At 40.0% G+C, this 20,151-nt stretch overlaps 2 protein-coding genes across 3 annotated transcripts; one reads left to right on the top strand and one right to left on the bottom strand.

The window, feature by feature from the left end:
* Nucleotides 1-281: 281 nt before the first annotated feature.
* Nucleotides 282-6,526, bottom strand: mmachc (metabolism of cobalamin associated C). Its single transcript, XM_085347912.1, has 5 exons — nucleotides 6,437-6,526; nucleotides 5,892-6,089; nucleotides 1,105-1,257; nucleotides 834-1,010; nucleotides 282-527 (listed from the first exon to the last, which is right to left on the bottom strand). The coding sequence occupies exons 1-5, from the start codon at nucleotides 6,524-6,526 to the stop codon at nucleotides 345-347; spliced, it is 801 nt and encodes a 266-aa protein (XP_085204038.1). The 3' UTR covers nucleotides 282-344.
* Nucleotides 6,527-8,418: 1,892 nt separating this feature from the next.
* Nucleotides 8,419-18,137, top strand: LOC146607418 (uncharacterized). 2 transcript variants are annotated; one of them, XM_085348580.1, is made up of 11 exons: nucleotides 8,419-8,484; nucleotides 8,948-8,990; nucleotides 9,155-9,315; nucleotides 9,426-9,507; nucleotides 12,056-12,239; nucleotides 12,389-12,462; nucleotides 12,650-12,726; nucleotides 12,819-12,919; nucleotides 13,013-13,104; nucleotides 13,190-13,330; nucleotides 17,965-18,137. In XM_085348580.1, exons 1-11 carry the CDS (start codon nucleotides 8,419-8,421, stop codon nucleotides 18,135-18,137), a joined length of 1,194 nt encoding a protein of 397 aa, XP_085204706.1. The 2 variants fall into 2 exon arrangements, with proteins under 2 accessions (XP_085204706.1, XP_085204707.1); XM_085348581.1 differs by having other exon boundaries at nucleotides 13,190-13,341; nucleotides 17,976-18,137.
* Nucleotides 18,138-20,151: the final 2,014 nt, after the last annotated feature.

Raw genomic sequence — 20,151 nt, 5'->3', positions numbered from 1 at the left:
CACATCAGACTGCAAACTCTGCTTTCCTGAACAGAATACTACTCAGCAAACATCCACTCAATAATATCAGCTATTACCTAATAATACAAGACGTAGAGGAAGCTGATATGTTACTGATATTTCCAGTAGTGTTAAACTTTTAAGAAAAAAACAAAACAAAGAATCAAACACATTTTCAACCCTGAAAAAGCAGCTTTCACCAAAAAGCCAAGCCTACATTAAAATCCCAGGTTTGGTCTCAATAAGAAGCTGTTTGATTAAAAAGGTGTTCAACCAAGACTTAATTTAAGTTCTAGATACAGCAGAGGTTTGAATTCAGAAAGGACAGGCGGTGCTTCCACAATTCACCCATGTCCAATTTCTTGACTCTGTGTGTCCGAGGTGGGTTCAGGTTGATTATTGTCACTTGGCAGATAGCCCCAAGCCCTGAGCAGAGCCACACGCTGGGCAGGAGGGGTGGAGAAGTAGTCCCTCTGTTTCTGAGAGTAGGTCTGGATTGGACTGATAATGTTTCGGTAGCTCCAATCCTGATGAGGCAGAATGGTGGAAAAATTCAGTTATACATTAATCTGACATACTGAAACTTCCCAAAGATTGGAAAAGTAAAATGCAGCTTCAAAAACTAACCAATGATATGAAATTTGCCAAATTTGTCAATTTTTAGCGTCATGAAATAGGAAACAGGACAACAACATGGGTCCTTTTCCACATCACCCCTACAGCGCAGTCAATTCTTCTCAGAGAACAAAACCTCCATCACAGAGCACAAAACAGTTGTTGGTGTCTATCTACAGTTTGCGTGTGATGCAGGTTTTATGACTAAAAGATGTTACCTGCCAGTGAAAGTTAAAAGCCTCCAGCAGCTTTATCCTGCCCTCTCTGGATGGCACACAGTCAGGAGGAACAGGCTGCACCAGCTCAGAGCCCACCGTGACATCTCCAAACACCAACAGAGCTCGGATGGCAAACCAGCCCCCAAACCGCAGATGCACACACACTCCAAACATTTTCTGAAAGCAAAAGGATCAAAGGATCACAGCACACAAGAAAGGTAAAGACTGCCTTTAAAAAATGTGCCAAGGGAGCAAACAAGAATGTGATTACTTTTTCAGCCCAGGGCTGCTCCGTCACATCAGCCTTTTGGTAGTAAAAAGCTGCTCCCGATACATGAGCTGCAGTCTGGGCCAAGAACTTGGGCTTCCTGCTGGGCAGTAGCTCATAGTCGTACCTCACATCCACCTTCTCTCCTGGAAAACACTGCAGGGCAGGATCAAGTAAGAAATATGTTTAAACGTGAGAAAAAGTTCATGAATATGATTATAGTTGCAATCTAAATAGAGTTAGCCAGCATGATGATGCTGTGAGACTGTCAGAGGCTTTCCCATAAAGTTTCATGTGCTATAGGCTTCCAGTAACCTTTACACTGTGTTTAAACTGTATGCACACGCAAACTGTAAGCTCACTCATACAATGTAAGGTTTAAGTTACAAGTGCCCTAAATTAGCAGCACTGGTTATTACAAAATATTTTTTATATTTCCATAACAGTTGATATACCAGTATGCACAAGCGCCTTAATCAAAATTATATTTTCAATTCTAAAATATAACTAAAAATATACATTTTTGAATAAGATGCTAAATTATGGTTATTTTGAATGAAATCAAAAATTACATTTTGGTCACTGAATGTTACCATTAATGTTGCTCATTTTTATAACTAAAAATGAGCAAATGCTGAGAGCAGATTCTTTGGCCAGGAAAATGCTGTGTAATAATACGGCAGATTTTTGGAAAGAGGTGAAAGCTCTTAATAACTGTAAACCATCTCTACCATCAACTGTTGAAGGTGTTTCTGGGGCAGATAACATTGCAGCATTATGGAGACAGCATTACAGTGCGTTGTTTAACTGTATAAAAAGTGATCCATATGAGGACAATCTTGACATGAGTAATGACACAATAAGTGTAAGGACACATGAAGTATATGAAGCCATTCATAGGTTGTCTGATAATAAATCCTCTGGTTTGGATCACATCACTGCAGAACATTTAAAACATGCTAGTGTAAGGCTAGCTCCTCTTTTAGCACTCTGTTTCACTGGGTTTATGATTCATGGCATATTACCAGACTCAATGCTGTGTATTTTACTGGTACCAGTTATGAAGGACAAAGCTGCAAAAGTGAGCTGTTTGGATAATTACAGGCCGATTGCACTAGCCAGTATTTTATCTAAGGTGTTAGAAAGAATCTTGTTTGACAGAGTTAGTGTGTTCATCTCTTCTCTGGATAATCAGTTTGGCTTTAAACCAAAGCACGGCACTGACATGTGCATATATGCACTCAAGGAAATAGTCAGGTTGTATAGGGCTAAAAATTCATCTGTCCTCATGTGTTTCATTGATGCCTCTAAGGCTTTTGATCGAGTGAACCACAGAAAACTTTTTGATAAATTGAAGACACGGGGAGTTCCTCAATACATCGTGAGGATTCTCTCTTACTGGTACGCTCATCAGAACATGCAGGTTAAATGGGGAAGCAGTATTTCTGCCCCCTTTGGTGTCAGCAATGGTGTCAGACAGGGTGGGATTTTGTCTCCAATTTTATTTAATTTATATGTCGATGATTTGTCCATACAGCTGAGAGCCTGTAACACTGGGTGTATATTAGGTGAAGCACTGATAAATCATCTTATGTATGCAGATGACCTGGTTGTTTTTAGTCCAAGCAGTGCTGGGTTACAGGATCTTCTTAATGTCTGTACTGAATATGGTGTGCAATATGACATTGAGTACAATGCTGCTAAAAGTGCTGTTTTGATATGTAGAACCAAGCAGGATAAACAGCTAAATTTCCCTTTGTTTAAACTGGCACAAAAAACTCTTGAAGTTCATAAAAAGGTGAAATACCTCGGTCACTTTATTACTGAGCAAATGAATGATGATGATGACATATACAGACAACGATGTAAGCTCTATGTGCAGGCAAATACTATTGCACGCAAATTCAGCTTTTGTTCACTTCCAGTTAAAGTGGCTTTGTTTAAAGCGTATTGCACACCGCTATATACTGCCCCCTTGTGGTCATCCTACAAACAATGTAGCATGCAGAAGCTGCATGTTGCATATAATGATGCGATGAGAATCCTTTGCAGGATACCTAGAAGTGGTAGTGCCAGTCAGATGTTTGTAGCTGTGGGTGTCTGGACTTTTAAAGCACTTTTAAGAAAGTTAATGTTCAGTTTTAGAGAACGACTGGATGGTTCGAGTAACAGTATAATTTTAGCACTCACAGATCCGACAGTGAGTGGTTCCCGTTACTCATCCAGTCTCAGAAAGCACTGGTTAAAGTGTTTGTGTATTTATTGATTTATTTTAAGTAATTGTGTTTTATGTATATTATGGTTTTATATTTTTACAAATGCTTTATATACTTATTTATATACATATATATATTTAATGGTATACCTTGTGTTGTGTGTGTGTGGGGGGGGGAGTTGTGTGTGTGTGTTTCTTGTCTTGTTTTTATGGACATGTAGTCTGCCAATAAAGATTGAATTGAATTGAATTGAATTGAATTGATTCATTTCTGACTTTGTTATTTGTCCAATAAATAACAATGCAATTTTTAATTTAAACAAGTTTTTGAGAGGTTTCTAAAGTATTTTGTTTTCTTGTTTTTATGACAGGTGGTCTAATAAATCAGCATTGTTCAGTCGTGCAAAACAAAACAAAAAAAGTCACATCAGTTTTTAGTAAACACGGTGCAGAGACAGATCATAGTATGGAAGCTTGATTCAGCACTGAAAAAAAGTTGTGTTTTTTTCATCCATAAGTCACCAGAAGTATGTGAAAATTTTGGGTTATTTTTCTCAACTTTGAGTTACTCTCTCAGAGGTGTGAGTTCGTAAGGAGACATTTCAAGATACTTGACTCAAAATGTGATAATGACAGAAAATGTGAGTTATAGATGGCAAAAAAGGATCTGCAGGTCAGGAAAAGGGTGGCCTTTTTGCAGTGGCAGAAACAAGCTTCCACCATAACCTATTAAATTTCAGTGAATCTGATAAGAAACAGGGTGACACAAGGCACATCCTTAGTGGATGACATCTCTTTAGATTTATAGGTATTACCCTGATTGCACAGCCTTGTTCAATAATCCAGGGGGCTCATCAAACACGCGACTTCTCATGTCAAGTACAGCCAGTCTAAGCTAAGTGACTTCAATGACTGCCTGGAAACTAACTGAGACTGAACATATAGAAAAATTTAATGAGAAACAACAAAAATGAAGGAGTGACTTAGACGTTTAGTATGTGAGTATTTTATTTTTTCATTTAATCCAACGTGAAGTTAATTAGAAATATTGGAAATAACAAAACTGCATGGAGAGCCCCATTTTCAGAAGCCAGCACTTCTGCAAAGGCTCTTTGATAATTAAAGAAAAGCTAATTATATTAGCCAAGCTAAAAAATGTCAAAAAGAAGGAATACATGTGGTTAAATAAGTGTCTAGAATTTGAATACTGTCTCAAAATAGCAGCGCTATACAAGACTGGCCTTCAGCAGAAACCTGCACTCCAAGGCAGGATTTCATCTAGCCAGGTAACTTTAGGGTTAACCCCAGATTAAAATCAAAATCAATAGGTATAAAATCACCGCCTTCTGACTAATCAGATCTCAGGAAAATAGCATTACAATACTTGGAAGACACCTGAGACTTCTGTGTATGGGGAATAGGAGGGTCTAAAGTTTTTCAATAGCATTTAAAGCCTTTGTATTTTCCCAGTGGAAATACCCATTGAGGTATACTGTAAGTTGAACTCACTTTGTAATACAGGCCTTAGGATGCTGGAAAAAGTCAGTCATAGTGAAAATGAATACAGACAAAAGAATGCAGGCGTTTGAGAAGAATTATAATTAGGTCACTAACAGTGAATGAACTGCAGATTGAAATTAAATGAAGTGAACCACTGAAACTGATTTTTGCAATCACTACCACCATTATTATAGCCAAGTATTTTTAACCATTTTTAGTGTATTCGCTTTAGTTTTAGTTTAATTTTTGATCAGTTTCAGTGCTACTTTTAGGTTTTCCTTTATTCAGAAATAAGTGGCATTTTTCAGAGGGAAGGAGAAAGATTTAAAAACAGTATGATTTTGGAACACAACTACGCAAACATAGACGTCCTGTTTTCAATACACATGTGCATCTGAGCTCTACACTACAAAGAAAGTTCAGCATACCCAGGGTATCTTTCCGTTGTCTGGACCCACTTAACCTAACAGTGGCGATCAGACTGAGCGGTCGCACGAAGCCGCTTATCAACTCAAAAATTAACTCAGGGTTTATCAATCCAGCTACGAGCATGTTCACATGAAAGGAGTGGTACTGCCAGCATCTGACAAATCACAGACATGGATAAGTGTGCTGGCAGCTGCAGACAAATCAGTGGTATGAGTGTAGACGCTACTGAAAAGCTTCAGACCCGCCAACAGCCTGAGGGATCTTCCAGAAGTGCTATTTTCCAGTCAACTGATTGATCAGTAGGTGGTAATTTTGTCCCTGTTGATCTCTAATTTGAAACATAATCGGCTTCAAAGGAGTTAGGCCTATGGTATATGTTACCATTTACCCTGGTAAGAGTTAACCTTAAAATTAACTGGATAAGCCAAGATCCTGCATTGTAGTACAGACCTCAGTGGCTTCTCATGTTGGCTTCTCATTAATAAAAAAAAAAATGACTAAAACTAGAAATATTTCCTGTATATTTGTTATTATTATTACTGCTACTATTATTATCATTATTATTATTACTACATTTTCAAAATTTAGTTTTACTTTTTAATTAGTTTAACTAAAATAACCCTGGTCACCACTCCTCCATCCTCACCTGAGAGACAGCAGAGGTGATGCATTGTCTAACACACTGGTCTATGGGGTCATTAAGCCCCTGGTAGCACCTCTGCTCGAGGAAAGGCAGAAAGGCCTCTTCAAACATGGCGGGAGTGCTGAGCACCACCACAGCCAGGGTATCATCTGGATATGACAGGTGCAGGGTGGGAGGTAGCACAGAGTTGTACCAGCCAATCTGCAAACAGAGGGACATGTTAGGGAGTAAGAACCAAATATGTGCAGGTTACTCCATCACAAATCATCTGATTTGGCTGAAAATTTCAATTCAATAAAATAACAGAAAATAAAATAATAAAAGAACAGAAAAGAATGACAATGACACATTCCCTTAAAGGCAAGAACCAGTAATACGTCAGTAAACATGCAGTATTCAACCATCTATCGCTATTTTTACTTGTTGTAGCATGTTTAACAATTAATATTTAAACGTAAATATTTAACTGGGAAATATAAAAGAAATAGTTCTACGATCAGAATGATTTTTTCATACTTTTCAATATAAAACTATACAATTCATTATACCTTTAACGGGTAAACTTCAAATCCCAGATTTGTTAAACTGTCGTTTAACAGTCGTCTTACACTTTCCACGCTTACATTGGAAGCCGCCATTGTTGCATGTCAACATTGAGCTTTGCATTGTGGGACATGGTGTTCTTTGGCCAATCAACGTCCTCGATGAAAAATCTTAGCTTCGGGGTATATTTGAACAGTTTTTTGTTTGTTTGTTTTTTGCTAACTAGAATACGTTTAGAATGCAGTGTATTTTACTAAGTGAGTGTACATCGAGGATATCTCTGTAATTTTGAGGCTAAAAATAATTACGGACCTTTTGACTACAAAACCCAGAAGGCATGTGCCTTACGTCATACGCAATCACGTTATTGTTATGGGCTCCTGGATTTAAAAGTGGAGTCGGAAGGTTTTCTGTGAGTATCTCGATTAGCGGTAGGAAAATATGCTTATTTTCTTAATAATGTTTCAGAGACAGCATTAGAAACAATAAAGTTAACTCTATTTACTGTTTTAGAGTCGGAAATTTTTTTTCCTGGCTACACGAATAAAAACCCGAGAGAAAAAAAATGTCGCAAATCACAGCTAACGTCTAACGTTAGCGGTATTAACTGTAAAACTTGGCCTTTATCAGTTGATGTGTCTCAACATGTTTGTGTGCTGTGCATTTTGTCTATGTTAGGAAATGCTTGCTCTGCCCAGAGCTTCTCTTTCAAGCTTCTGTTCCTAGCAGCCGGACAGCGATATGCTCTCTAGTTCCTAGCGGACCTGCAGATCAGTTTAATAGGCCCATTACTTTATCGACCTACAAACCGTGGCGTGGGCGAAACATAATATAGGGGGAACGACGTTGATTAACCTGTGTGCAACCCCTGTAATTATAATTAGCACTGTAGCAGTAATGAAATACCTGAAATTGAATCCCGGATTCATCATTTTGTCATAAGGACATTTGTGGCATCTCCTGATCACATGTGGTCCCAGGTGCAGAAAGGTTAATTGAATGTGTCGGACTTGTGATTCATGGACTGAAAAACAACAAAAAAAAAAGATAATTGCACGTTTTTCGTCTTTTTCCAGAAATTAAAGTGACTTATACCTCAGAGAATTGAGGAAATATTCTCATATCTACTGCTTTACTATGAGAGAATATCCATCTTCCTTCTCGTGAATTATTAACAATAATTAGCGTAGGAAAATGTAATAAAAATTTTTTTTATTTGTCTCTCCATCCATCCATCCATTTTCTGCCACTTTTCTGGGTCTGAGTCCCATTGACAGGATTCGAAGAGAAGCCCAAACCCCTCTCTCTGCCCACCTCATCCGGCATGTATAGGGGGACACCAGAGTGTTTGTGTGCTGGGGCCTCCTCCTGGTGAACATGACCTAACACCTCAGTTAGGAGGCATCCTTGTCAGATGCCCAAATCCACTCATCTGGCCTTTTTGATGTTGATGATCATCCCCTTAGATTTTTTTTTTATCTATAAAGTAGCCAGAAATGTTAGAAAAATGCACAAACTTCAGCTAAGTCAGGTAATAAGACTTTTTATTTTAACTGCATGTGAACCAGTTGTGTTTACGTTTGTAGTCATTCCCAACAGGCCTGTTTGGAAAACTCCTGCTCTCTTTGTAATCTGAAAATGAGCTAATACGCTGTCATATCGTGACATCCCATGTTACATTTTCCTGTGAAGCAGCTGATCGCTGTAACTAAAAACGTGCAAATGCACAGGGCTGCTGTAATTTAATCCCCCTCAAAGTGTAAGCTCTTAACGCAGCTGATACCTCGCCTACCAGGAATAACACGTGTCTAAGGTTGTGTCATTGTGGTCTAGTGGTTTTTGATGTAGCTTTAACCTATGTCAGGGCAGAAAGCTTCGTGTCAGATGATGCTCCTCGTGGATCAATAATCAGTTAAGCGACAATAATAATAAATATTTGAATTTGACAACTTCCCTTTTTGAATTCTCTTTCTAGTTCGAATGAGACATGAACTGGGACAATCAGCTGAGCTCTATTCTGTCTGTAGCAGATGGCAGTGTTGCAAAGATGAGGGTGAGTACATTTAAATACTTCTATTTGTACGTGTTGATTCATACTGAGGCAGGTTTTTTTTCTGCATCACTCTGAACAGTACTTCTGTGAAGCCAAAACAAAGTTCACATCACACAACGTTCATCAATCGCTGACAATAAAAAAAAAAAAAAAAAAAGGCTGGGTGTTGATATTTACATAAATAAAGGTGCATATTAAAGCACAGTAGCATCTGCAAAACTTGTTAAAAACGTCATTTTATTTTATATATTTCACATGCTTGTCTGCACCCTGTTGTTTGATAAGCTCTGGCATTGACCACAGGAGAACCTTCTCTGATCCCTTGTGATCAGTTCCCATAGCGATCTGTAGATGGCAGCAGTGCTCTATTAAAGTGATTTAAATTAAGATAGCGTAGATAGAAGACTTTAGGAAGTACTCTTTGAATGTAAAAAAAACAAACCAAAACTTCTGTCTCTAACAGGAGAGGTTGACGCCAACGGGGAAATTCTTCAAAGGAGGCGAAGGTGAGCGTAGCATTTTAAATTTCTCAATATGACTAGAAGGGGAAATTACCCTTAACTTGTCATTGTTTATGTTAAGTTGACTTCCTTTCTTTCAGAGTTAACTAAATACTGTAGGCGCAACAGTTGTTTGAACCATCTAAGTGATTTCCACTCTTCCTTTTCAGATTTGTTTCCAGTGCGCGAGAGAGGTTGTGATTCAGATTCAGACCCCCCTGCTCTTCCTCCTCGAGCACCACTTCTCCGACAGACTTCCCCAACTTTCAGTCCTGGTGTGCAGTGGGCAGACTTGGCTTCTGTCCAGTCACAGCTCCAGATACAGAGCAAGGTGTGTTTATTTGTTTAACACTGAGAACTAAATAGCAATATATTTATGGTATTTAACAGATTGTTTGATTTGAGCAGTGACTCATTTTCTCTTCCCAAAATCTTTTAAAGGCGATTGATTCCCTCACCCAGAGGCTCCATGATTTGGAAAGGGAGAAGCACTCTCAGCAATGTCACATTCAGGTGCTTCAAGGTAACCGTTACTGTGTCATATTACTTTTCTCATAAACACATCTCACTCCACTTTGTCAACTACAAGAAATTAGAGATGGCACGATACCACTTTTTTATGTCCGATACCGATATCATAAATTTGGATATCGGCCGATACCGATATGGCTAAACTTTGCTAGATCCGCCCCTGCACAGTTACCAGCCGTCAGCTACGTAGAAAAGGATCCTGGTGTAGAAAGTAATATTAAATAAATTCTAACAACAGATTATCAAGCTTAAACGTGCTGCTGTTGTTCAGCAGCTGGTTTCCTCTTTCTGGCGCAAAGTGGGCAATAAACAAACAAGAGAGACGGACTCGCGACAGAAAAGCCGATCAGTTGATCATTAATCAGTTTCACGATTGAAGTAGCAGCAGGAGAGGGAGGGAGAGAGAAGAGGCAGTCGCTCCATATATCGGTTGTTAAGCTTAACGCTGGAATGCTTTACAAACATTCAGAGATGAACTTACACACTTGCTTTACTTCTCTCTGAAATGCCGGTTTGGTAGCGAGGCTCCAAACCAGACCGCCGACAGGTCCCACACGCCATAGCCGCTCTGTCACATGATGCATACTGCTCCGACGTGCTACGGTTATGAGCAGAGTTACGCCATGTCGCAAGTTTTGTGAGGTGATTTTTGATATTTAATGGATCGGATTACATTTTTTATTTCTCTCCGATATCCGATCCAGTAATTTAGGTCAGTATTGGACCGATACGTAATATCGGATCGGTCCATCTCTACAAGAAATGAACTGTTACCAGATTCAGAAGTGTTGAGAGTCATCATCCAAACTGAGGTGTCAGGTCACAAACAATGCGCCCAAAGCATGTAGCATTTTAATGTAAATTAGTTGTTACCACATAGTTTTTGTGTTGCTCTTCTCCATTTTAGACATTACATGTGATGAGCTTCAGATTACTGTACAAACAATCCTTGAATTTTACCGTTTTTACCTATCCTAAGGCATTTATGTTCATATATCCACTGGATATATCCAGTTTAACAAACTGTGGTTGGCTCATTAATTAGTTATGTATCCACGAGGTGAAGGTAGAATCCACCTCACCTTCTCAAGCTTGTTTCTCAAAATCTGAGGTTGAAGAGTTTTAAACACTCTAGAAAAATAAGAAAAGATAAACCGCATGTTGCCACCAGGCTTGTCCAAAAGAAATAAGTCTAGTGTTACCCTGTTATCCAAACTATAAAGGCTCCAGTGCATGCTCGACTTATGGTGTCAGAAAGGGAAAGAGTAGCCTCTGCATTGTCTTCATGATATGGGAAGTGGGGGTAAATGGTCTGTAGTTGTTGATCACGGTCAGCTGCCTTGAGCACTGGCACACGGTTGGAACTCTTCTGAACTAAGGTTGAAGATAGTGTGCAGAGGCGCTGCCATCTGAGATACAGTCTTTAAATAGCCTGGGACTTACCACAGCTGCTTTCCTAGAGAGTGCAGCCTCCTCCGCTCTGCTTTCACCTCATTCACTGTAAAGAACAGCTGAGGAGAAGCTGGTGTAGAAGATGCTGCAGCTGTAGTGTGCTTAGTGAGGATGGTGCTGGAGATGCTGGACCGGCAGAAGTGGCAGAGTGCCAAGTTCAAACCAGTTATAAAACAGGTTAAACTCGTATGCTATGTCCTAGGGGCTGGCTACTCTTCCTCTTGAAGCCAGTCATGGTGTTCATTCTCCCACACATATCTTTGATGTTGCTGCATGGTAGTTTCCCCTCCAGCTTCCTGTTATTGTCTCCCTTTACCTGTTAAAACGTCCTCTCAGGTTGTGCTTCCTTTTTGTGGTTTAGTAGGCACTTGATACTGCTAGCAGATGATTTGCAGCAAACAGTTCTTACTGGCACAGCAACATCCCTGCAGGTTTATGTAGTCAGTTCTCTTTTACATTCTCTATATGTACATATTGGAAAAAACAACAACACTCAGATGGTGTAGCTGAAGTCTAAGATTGTGACTCACACAGATTACTTTGTAGACATAATGACATTATTTGACATTTTGACCACATTTAATATGATGATCAGCTTCTGTAACATTATATAACTGACAGAAATTAGGAAAAGCATAATATGCTTTTCCTAAAAAACTTGGAGGTGCTTAAAGTTTTAGTTTACATTAAATACAGTTTGACCCACTTCCACTCTACTCTAACTTAGCTGTCTCAGGAGAGATGCAGAAAAAGTTAGACAATAGCTAAACACTTGCAGCTACAGGAAGCAAGTGGATTTACAGGAAAATATGGTCTCAATTTTGTGAGCCATCAGCACTTACAGCACCGCTTGAAAGAGATGAGTCCTAGCAAACTTTATTTGTTATTGGCCCGCCTCTATTTTCTCCTCACTATCCACCCTTTCTCTCTACAGCCTGGGAAAACTGCTAAGTGTATTCAGCCTGAATGGATTCATTCATAATTAAAGATATTGATGAATTATTCTGGTTTGTGTGCAAGGGTAATGGAAGGAGCTGTAAAGTAGAAAAAAAATCAGCTGGTCCTAGATATCTATCTATCTTTTCCAGACGAGGTTCACAGGCTGCGTGAGGAGTTGAGAGAGAGGGATAGACAAAGGGAGGAATGGAGGAGAGGACAAAGCCCAGGAGCAGAGAGAAGGATGGAGCAGTGGAGAAGGGAAGTTGGACGTGAACTGAACAGTCTAAGGGGACACATCACCCGAGCCACGTCGCTAGGCAACCTGGAGGAGAGGTGCATTAGGGGTTAAGCTGGGGGAGGTGACTGGAGACTGAAATGATGATAGGTCCAACCCTAAATTGACATTAAAATGTTTACATCTCTTAATAAGAGATGGCTATTACAGAGTTGTGTGAGTGTCATTTACTTTCTCTTTTTCCCAGTTTTAGCTCAAAGCTCCGCCGAGAGGAGCTGGAACAGCTGCGCAGAGAATTGGACCAACTAAAAACACGGCTAAGTGAGTCTCTCTCTCTCTCACACACACACACACACACACACACACACACACACACACACACACACACACACAGATTCCTTGCATTCATTCAGCGAGACTGCACATGTCCTTTTCCACTGTTGGTCTACAAAGGAAAAGCAAGAACCATCTTGCTTGGAACATCTGCTCTTTCTTTTACCCTTGACAGGGAGGCAGGAGGAGGACATGTTTCTCCAGCAGGCACAGGCCAGTGAGACCAGGAGACTGTACGAACACAGCTGCAAGGTACACATTGTAACTCACAGCCAGTGTTTTCTTGTGGGTTTGTGGTTTTGATTCTTTCAGATGCTTAATCTTTCTCTGTGTGATTTATTCAGACTCTGGAGGAGCTGACAGACAGCTACAGAATTCACAACACTGATCTGACAAAGACAGTCTTACAGTATTCTCACACACAGCAAGAGGTTCGCCAGATCAGGTATATGTGTAACCATGTATAGTCTGTATGTATCTAGTTTTTTGTTTTTTCTTGTCTTGTACTACATATGTTACTATAAATCACTTACACCAGATCAACTGTGTCAGAACTGAAGGATGAGGTCAGAAGTCTCGTTTTCCGAGGATGTGAACCAACATCACTTCTGCCTTCAGCCCACACATCGAGTAAGTGCCATCCTTTCTGTTTCTGTTGAACACAGATGCACAGCATAATAAACCATGTTTGGGGTTTTTTTGCTGTTTGATCTAGGGGCATCACCACTCCCACTCTCTCACAGCCATAAGAGAGTGGTTAAAGTTGAAGAGGCGGACTCTGACTCAGAAGACCTTAGCCTGACCCCGAGCCTGGCGGAGATCAGCTCAGATGATCTCTCGTGGCTGGAAGACCCTGGTAAGGGCCTAGTGCACCCAAAGTCACAGCAATACCACATGTGTGCATGATAGTATTCTTGCAAATCAACCTTTGGTGCAAATACAGCACAAAGACATGTTCTGACAGTTAAACCACCTGTCACATCAACATAAAACGTTGGAAAAGCAGAAAAGGAAAGCAGATGTGCACGACCTGATGGCGGTTTTAACAAGATGAGACTAGTCATTCCCTCTCCCGCCACTCTCCCACACATCTGGCTCAACCGTCAGTCTTATTCAACCCAGTAGGTGTGACTCAGTGCAGAGAGTACACTACAGTCTTTGCCAATTTAGCTTACAGTGAAATAAGCCCTGTTCAGACATGACTCCGTTCCATTGATCTGACAGTATACCTAAATCATGTGATCTGTTGAAGTCAGAGCTGCAGTCTTACTGGTTTGGACCTTGTTTTGGTATAATTGTCAATACAAGTCTGAACTGCACACAGTCATATCAACAGATAATCACTGACAGCTCAACACAGACAGCATCATCAGAAGGAAGAGCGCAGGGCAAGCTAGCGAGACAGAAGTTAAGCTCTCCTTACAACATGGACCTCCCCCACCCTCATTCAGATCTGGCGTTTGGAATTATTTTGGTTTTCATGTGACGTATGACCCTGAAGGTAAGCGAGTCATGGACTAAAGTAAAACAGTATGTTGGATGTGCCATGCAATGCTCAATTACATGGGTGGGAACTAGTGTGTTAGCGCAGTTAGCTCGTTAACGTGTTGGCCGTCTAGCCCCATGCACGGGGCGATCGGCGGTAGCTCGTTAACGGAGATTTGCCGTGTTGTGGCGTTAAGGTCATTTCAACGAGATTAACTTGAAAGCACTAGTGGGAACACAACGAATATGACTGCACATTTACGCCGACATCATCCTAGTGCAAAGACAAGTGGAAGCAGAAAAAAAACAAGCAAGCATGCTACTAACTTTAGCCGAGTCATTTAGACAGCTGTTTAATATGCTGCTGAGAATATAGCCCAGAAGAAGCGGATAGTATAGCTTTTATTTTGGAAAGAGACATTTCTCTGTAATAAACTCTCTTTTCCAAAGATGAGTGATTCCTCAATCAGATACAGGGCTCGCAATATCGCTAGCCCAACGTCCGGGGCTAGCGATTTTTTTCAGTCGGGCTACCAAAATCTATCTCTGCCCTGCCATTCGGCCTATCGTAGGAAGGAAAAATATATGTCAATGCTTTTGCATTCTTTCGGAAATGTAGCTGGGTAATTATGTCATTGGGTGAGCCACTGTCAATATGTGACATATTGAAATCGCGTTTGAATTTGCGCTTGTTTTTTTGCTTTCACTTTGCAATCGCGCGAACTGTGTATAGAGAGCAACAGCACTGATCTGTGAGTGATGATAATTTGCGCACCAATTCCTCTGACATCGTCTTATTAATTGTTAGCTTACTATGCAAACATGACAAGTGAAATCTCCTGCAGCTTAAACATGTGAGAGGTTGATCGCGCAGAGAATCGCTGAGCTTATGTGAGTGCGTGTGTAAAAGCAGCAGGATTTATATTTGACTACGATGACCTGGATGACTGAGAACCTTCACAGACAGATATATATTTTAGTTCTGCTGAGCCAAATAAGACAGGTCAGGGTGAAGAAGTGACCGCCAAAGAAAAGCTTACCACAAAACGGAGAAGTTATGACAAATCAGACTATAAGGCAAAAAGAAAGTGCAGCTTTATGGTTTCATGGACAAAATAATTTCTGTGGCTGCAATATGACGAGCTAAATAACCAGGGCTGCACATAAGTGGTCCGCAGGTGCGCATTCGCTGTCAAAATAAAAAACACGCACTAGGGTTAGGGTTAAATTTAAAAACTGTAGGCCTACTTTTGAGTTAAAATATATATTTATAATTTTAATAAATGACAAATTAAAAAGGCATGAACATTTTTTTTGTATCGAAAAAATATCGAACCGTGACACCAAAGAACCGAACCGAACCGTGAATTTTGTGTATCGTTGCACCCCTAATATTTGCTTAATTTTTTTTGTATATATGGCAAATATTGCTTTGTTGCTGTGGTGTGTATGTCTGCTCTGAAGCGATAAGGGATATAACATAAATATAGCCTATACCTGAAAGACTTCGTAAATACACTTTAATAGGCAGCAATAAATAACCCCAATTCCAAAAAAATTGGGACATTGTGTGAAAATGTGGGGGAAAAACTGAATGCAATGATTTGCAAATCTCATAAACCCATGTGTTATTCACAGTAAAACTTGGAAAACATCAAATGGTTAAACTGAGAAAATGTAGCATTTTAAGAGGGGAAAAAAAAGGGTCATTTTGAATTTGATGGCATCATTTCTCCTCTGCTTTTACCAACAGTCCATAAACATCTGGGAACTGAGGAGAGGAATGTTGCCTCGTTCTTGTCTGATAATAGTCCGGGCTCTTCTTTGTTGTATTTTTCATTTCATGATGCTCCAAACCTGTATATACCTTTGAGTATTGATGTTGCATAGTGCCAGTGGCATAGGCGGTAATGCACCAGTCAGAGATGCAACATGAGCGCTGATAACAAGCGAGATGGTCCTGGCATCCGTCCTTTCCCAAAAGAATTTCAAATTTGGATTTATGTGGCAATAGAATAATTTTCCATTTTGCCTCCGTCCATTTTCCATGAGCTTTGGCCCAGAGAATAAGGTAGTGTTCCTAGATCATGTTCACATGATATGGTTTCTTCTCTTTGACCTGCTTTTATGGATGGCATGGGGAAGTTCATGACAGAATCATGGCCCATTTTAATTCAGTGCCAGCTGAGAGCCCATAGATCATGGACTTTCAATATTGATTTTCTGCCTTTTTCCATGCGCACAAAGATTTCTCCAGATTCTGTGAATCTGTTGATAATATTGTGTACTGTAGATGAGGCAGTCCTTGATATTTTACATTGAGGAATATTAAATTGTTTCATAATTTGTAGACAGTTTTTTTGTCGATCTTTACTCTTGAGAAACTGACCATCTAAGATGCTCTTTTATATGATAATGGTAAATGGCCTGTATTTGTATAGCACTTTTCTAGTCCCTAAGGACCCCAAAGCGCTTTACACAACCAGTCATCCACCCATTCACACACACATTCACACACTGGTGATGGCAAGCTACATTGTAGCCACAGCCACCCTGGGTCACACTGACAGAGGCGAGGCTGCCGGACACTGGCGCCACCAGGCCCTCTGACCACCACCAGTAGGCAACAGGTGAAGTGTCTTGCCCAAGGACACAACGACCGAGGGCTCGAACCGGCAACCTTCCGATTACAAGGCGAACTCCCAACTCTTGAGCCACGATTGCCCCTAATATTACTGACCTGTTGCCAGTTAACCTAACTAGTTATAAAATTTACTTCTAATTTCTTTTTTAGTCCATACACGCCCCCCCCCCCCCCCCCCCCCCCACCCCACCCCACCCCCTTTCTTGCCCGTGTCCCAACATTTTTCACATGTATTTCTACCATCAAATTCAAAATTAGCTAATATTTTTAACGGAAAATATCAAAGTTTTAAACATGTGATATGTTTTTTATGTTCTATTGTAAATAAAATATGTGTTTATGAGATTTGTAAATCATTGATCTGTTTTTCTTTACATATAGTACAGTGTGCCAACTTTTTTGGAATTGAAGTTGGACCATGCCTGAAAAGGACTTTAAAGCAATAGATTGACATGTCAGGAAATAAAATATGCTTTTAGGTTTCTTTCCAAGAGTTAAAAGAAAACCTTAATACCACTACAGTGTCTGTCCTGGAGAATATCCTTGCTCTTCTACTCTCAGAGGATTTGCTAGAGATGAGTTCTGCCAAGATCTTGAAGATGATATTTCATTGTTATTTTACAATCTAGTTTGATGTATTGTAAAACTACAGGTAGTTGATATTGGTAGATGATTTTGTAGGGATTAACTGTAAGCATGTTAATGTTAAAGGAAAAATGTATTATTGGGATACAACAACGCTTGTGGTCACCTCATTAACAGTCTTTATGCTAAGCTAATCATATCCTTTTGTAACTTCATCTTACATGAACCATGACCAGTGAAGAGTTGCACACAAAAAACAGTAGTTTTAAAAAATTACATGACCAAACAAAAAACTTGAAATTAGATATAAAATATACAGGATTGTATAATTTGCTGGTGATAGTGAGTGTAGCATGTCACTGTCAGGAGGCTGGTGTCCTTCTGTGTTCTTCCGTCTGGAGAAAAAACACTAAAGCTCTCATTTCCTCTCCAACGGTCTCTGCAAAGCCGGTCATTTCTCTGGGAAATTTAGTACTCTGTGTGCCTGTGTGAGCTCATGCACTGCTTGCCCTCAGACTTACTGTAACAGAGGGTTGACGTTCCCGGAAGAGATTACCATCACTGCTCTAAATGTTTCCCAGAGTGATTTGGGACCACGAAGCCAGGATAATTTGACAATTGTATCTGCACACACTTGCACACGCACTCGTGCCAGTGCATAGTTGTTAAGGGAAAACATTTGAATCTTTTCCAACCCAATCCCAGATGGTACCACAGCAATGCGGTACTCGCGTACACAAAATTAACCGCTCTTCTTTGCTCCTTATGTCTGCCAGCTCTTCATCAGAAGCCCAGAGCACGTCTGAGTATTCAGTCCAGGCGGAGTGACTTTGCTGGTCCTGGATCAGATGTGGATGGTGATGACAACGATGATAATGATGGTGATGATGATCTTGAAGATGATGTGAATGCAGATTTGGGATCTGACCTAAGTCTTGATGAGCTTTGACCTTTATGTGTTGTGAGTTTTTTGGAAAAGGTAAAGGCTGAGGAAGCATTCAGCAAGAAAAAGACAGCAGACAGCGTTGTTGCTTCGTCATTGCCGAGCGTGATGAGAAATTAAATGTTGTGCATAAAATGTGAGATAAAACTTGATAAATTCAAGAATGAGTATTGACTGTACATAAAGGAAAGCGAGTAATTAGATCATTTTACCTATTGCTGTTACAGAGCTGCTTGGATATGAGTTGGGGTTTTTTCTGGGGGGAGCTTTATTTGAATGCAGTTTAACAGTTTTTGTGAGAGTGCCAGAAGTGTTGGACTAAGGACAGATCACTAAGTGTGACGCTATTTTAAATTTCTTTTTTCTTTTTTTAAACTGGTCTCGTTTGAATCGCCCACTCTCCTTCTCGTTTGTTTGTTTAAAGTACTCATCATCGAAGCATTTTTTTTCTCCACTCAGTCTATTTAGTGTTATCAGGTACAGTTTAGGATTGTAAAATCTTCTGTTCCCATATGCGCAGACTGATAGGATGCTGGGAACCACTTGAGGTGACAGTCAGTTGTTTAAATAGTTCTTTGTATGACCTTTGATATAAAACCTTTTTTCTCCCATTATTGTGGAGCTTTGTGTCAGTATAGAAGCACTTTTGTAAGGTGCATTATTTTTGCAGTGTGAGGCACTAAAAGAATACGTTTTAATTGTTGCCACACCCTCTGCCCGCATGTTGCGCGCTACTGGCAGAAAATTATGGGTCCTACTGGAGTTAAGGATAGAACTGCTGCAATTGGTCTGCTAAACCACAAAGTTTGGCTTTAGGCATGACAAAATTAAATAGTTATGTTTAGGTTTGTTATGATTACAGATTGTTGGGGTTAGGTGAAACTTTGATGTGGTTAAGGTTTGGGCTGGACTCGCATCTTTGCCCTTAGCGACAGTGGGATGCATAATGAGACATAACTAATCACTTGGATTTGAAGAGCACACCACTGGTTTGCAAGCTTAGAGCACCGTGATATACTCAGATTGAGTTAAGTTGGTATTTTATAACTGGGACTTGGATCATTTTATAGACAGCTCTTGCGTTTAAAGTTCTGGTGAATGTCATGACTCTGTATTAAAAGTAACTGTAAGTCTTCTCTGTGAAACTGTAATGGATTTTTAATGGATTTTTCGTCTTGCATAATGCACTCTTCAGTCCAGAAGGAATCTGATGAGGGATGGGATTTTGGTTCCTGGTAATGTAACTGAAGTGAGGTAGGAGTGAAGTGAGATAAAATAAATAGGAATCAAAAGCCATTACCATTATCAAGGCGCCGGTGCCCGTCAGTCTCCACTTCGATCTCCATATACCCACAACTCAGCAAGGCAGTTGAAGGTCCCTTTATTGCTACAGTGTCTGACATGAATCACACTGCGCCAGGCTACGTGTCAAGCTGTTAAATATTTCAGCTTCCAGACACCCCCCATCAAGGATCCCAGACCACAGTGCAGAGCTGCAGGCAGCTGACAGCCAGGTTAGGTGTTCAGTGGGGTGCATGCATTCAGGCTTCAACAGTATTGACCACATACACATTGTCCACCTCACTAACAAGACAGATTGTCTTAGTAGTCTGTAGTGAGCAATACAATACCTTCTAAAAAACCAGAGCATAGTGTATTTTTCACAATCCACTGTAACACTATCTTTGTATAGCTGTTAATTTTGTTGTGTAAGCCATTTAATGAAGAAAAGACTCATCTATTTGTTATTGTGTCCACATAATGGCTGATGAATCCGACCCTTTTACTGCCATTTTATGGTGTTTGCCAAGTATTGTGTGGTTAGGCTGCAGTAAAGCAGAGGACTGATTCGTTTATTCAAGATGTGTAAAAGAAATGTTTTACGTTTTGTCTCCAAAAATAAAAGTCTGTTTTAAAAGAAGAGACTCGTTTTCTATTGTGATTTCTTTGGTGCTGAAGTGAAAAGTTGGATCAACACAGCCAAAAATGCTAATTAGGGAAATGCAGGGGATGGTTTCAA

Source organism: Diplotaxodon limnothrissa, linkage group LG23, assembly GCF_057381915.1.
Source record: "Diplotaxodon limnothrissa isolate DT_005_m linkage group LG23, D_limnothrissa_male_GT1.1, whole genome shotgun sequence".
Classification (NCBI taxonomy): domain Eukaryota; kingdom Metazoa; phylum Chordata; class Actinopteri; order Cichliformes; family Cichlidae; genus Diplotaxodon; species Diplotaxodon limnothrissa.
Note: the sequence above shows the minus strand (reverse complement) of the source record. Positions and strands in the feature narration are given on the sequence as shown.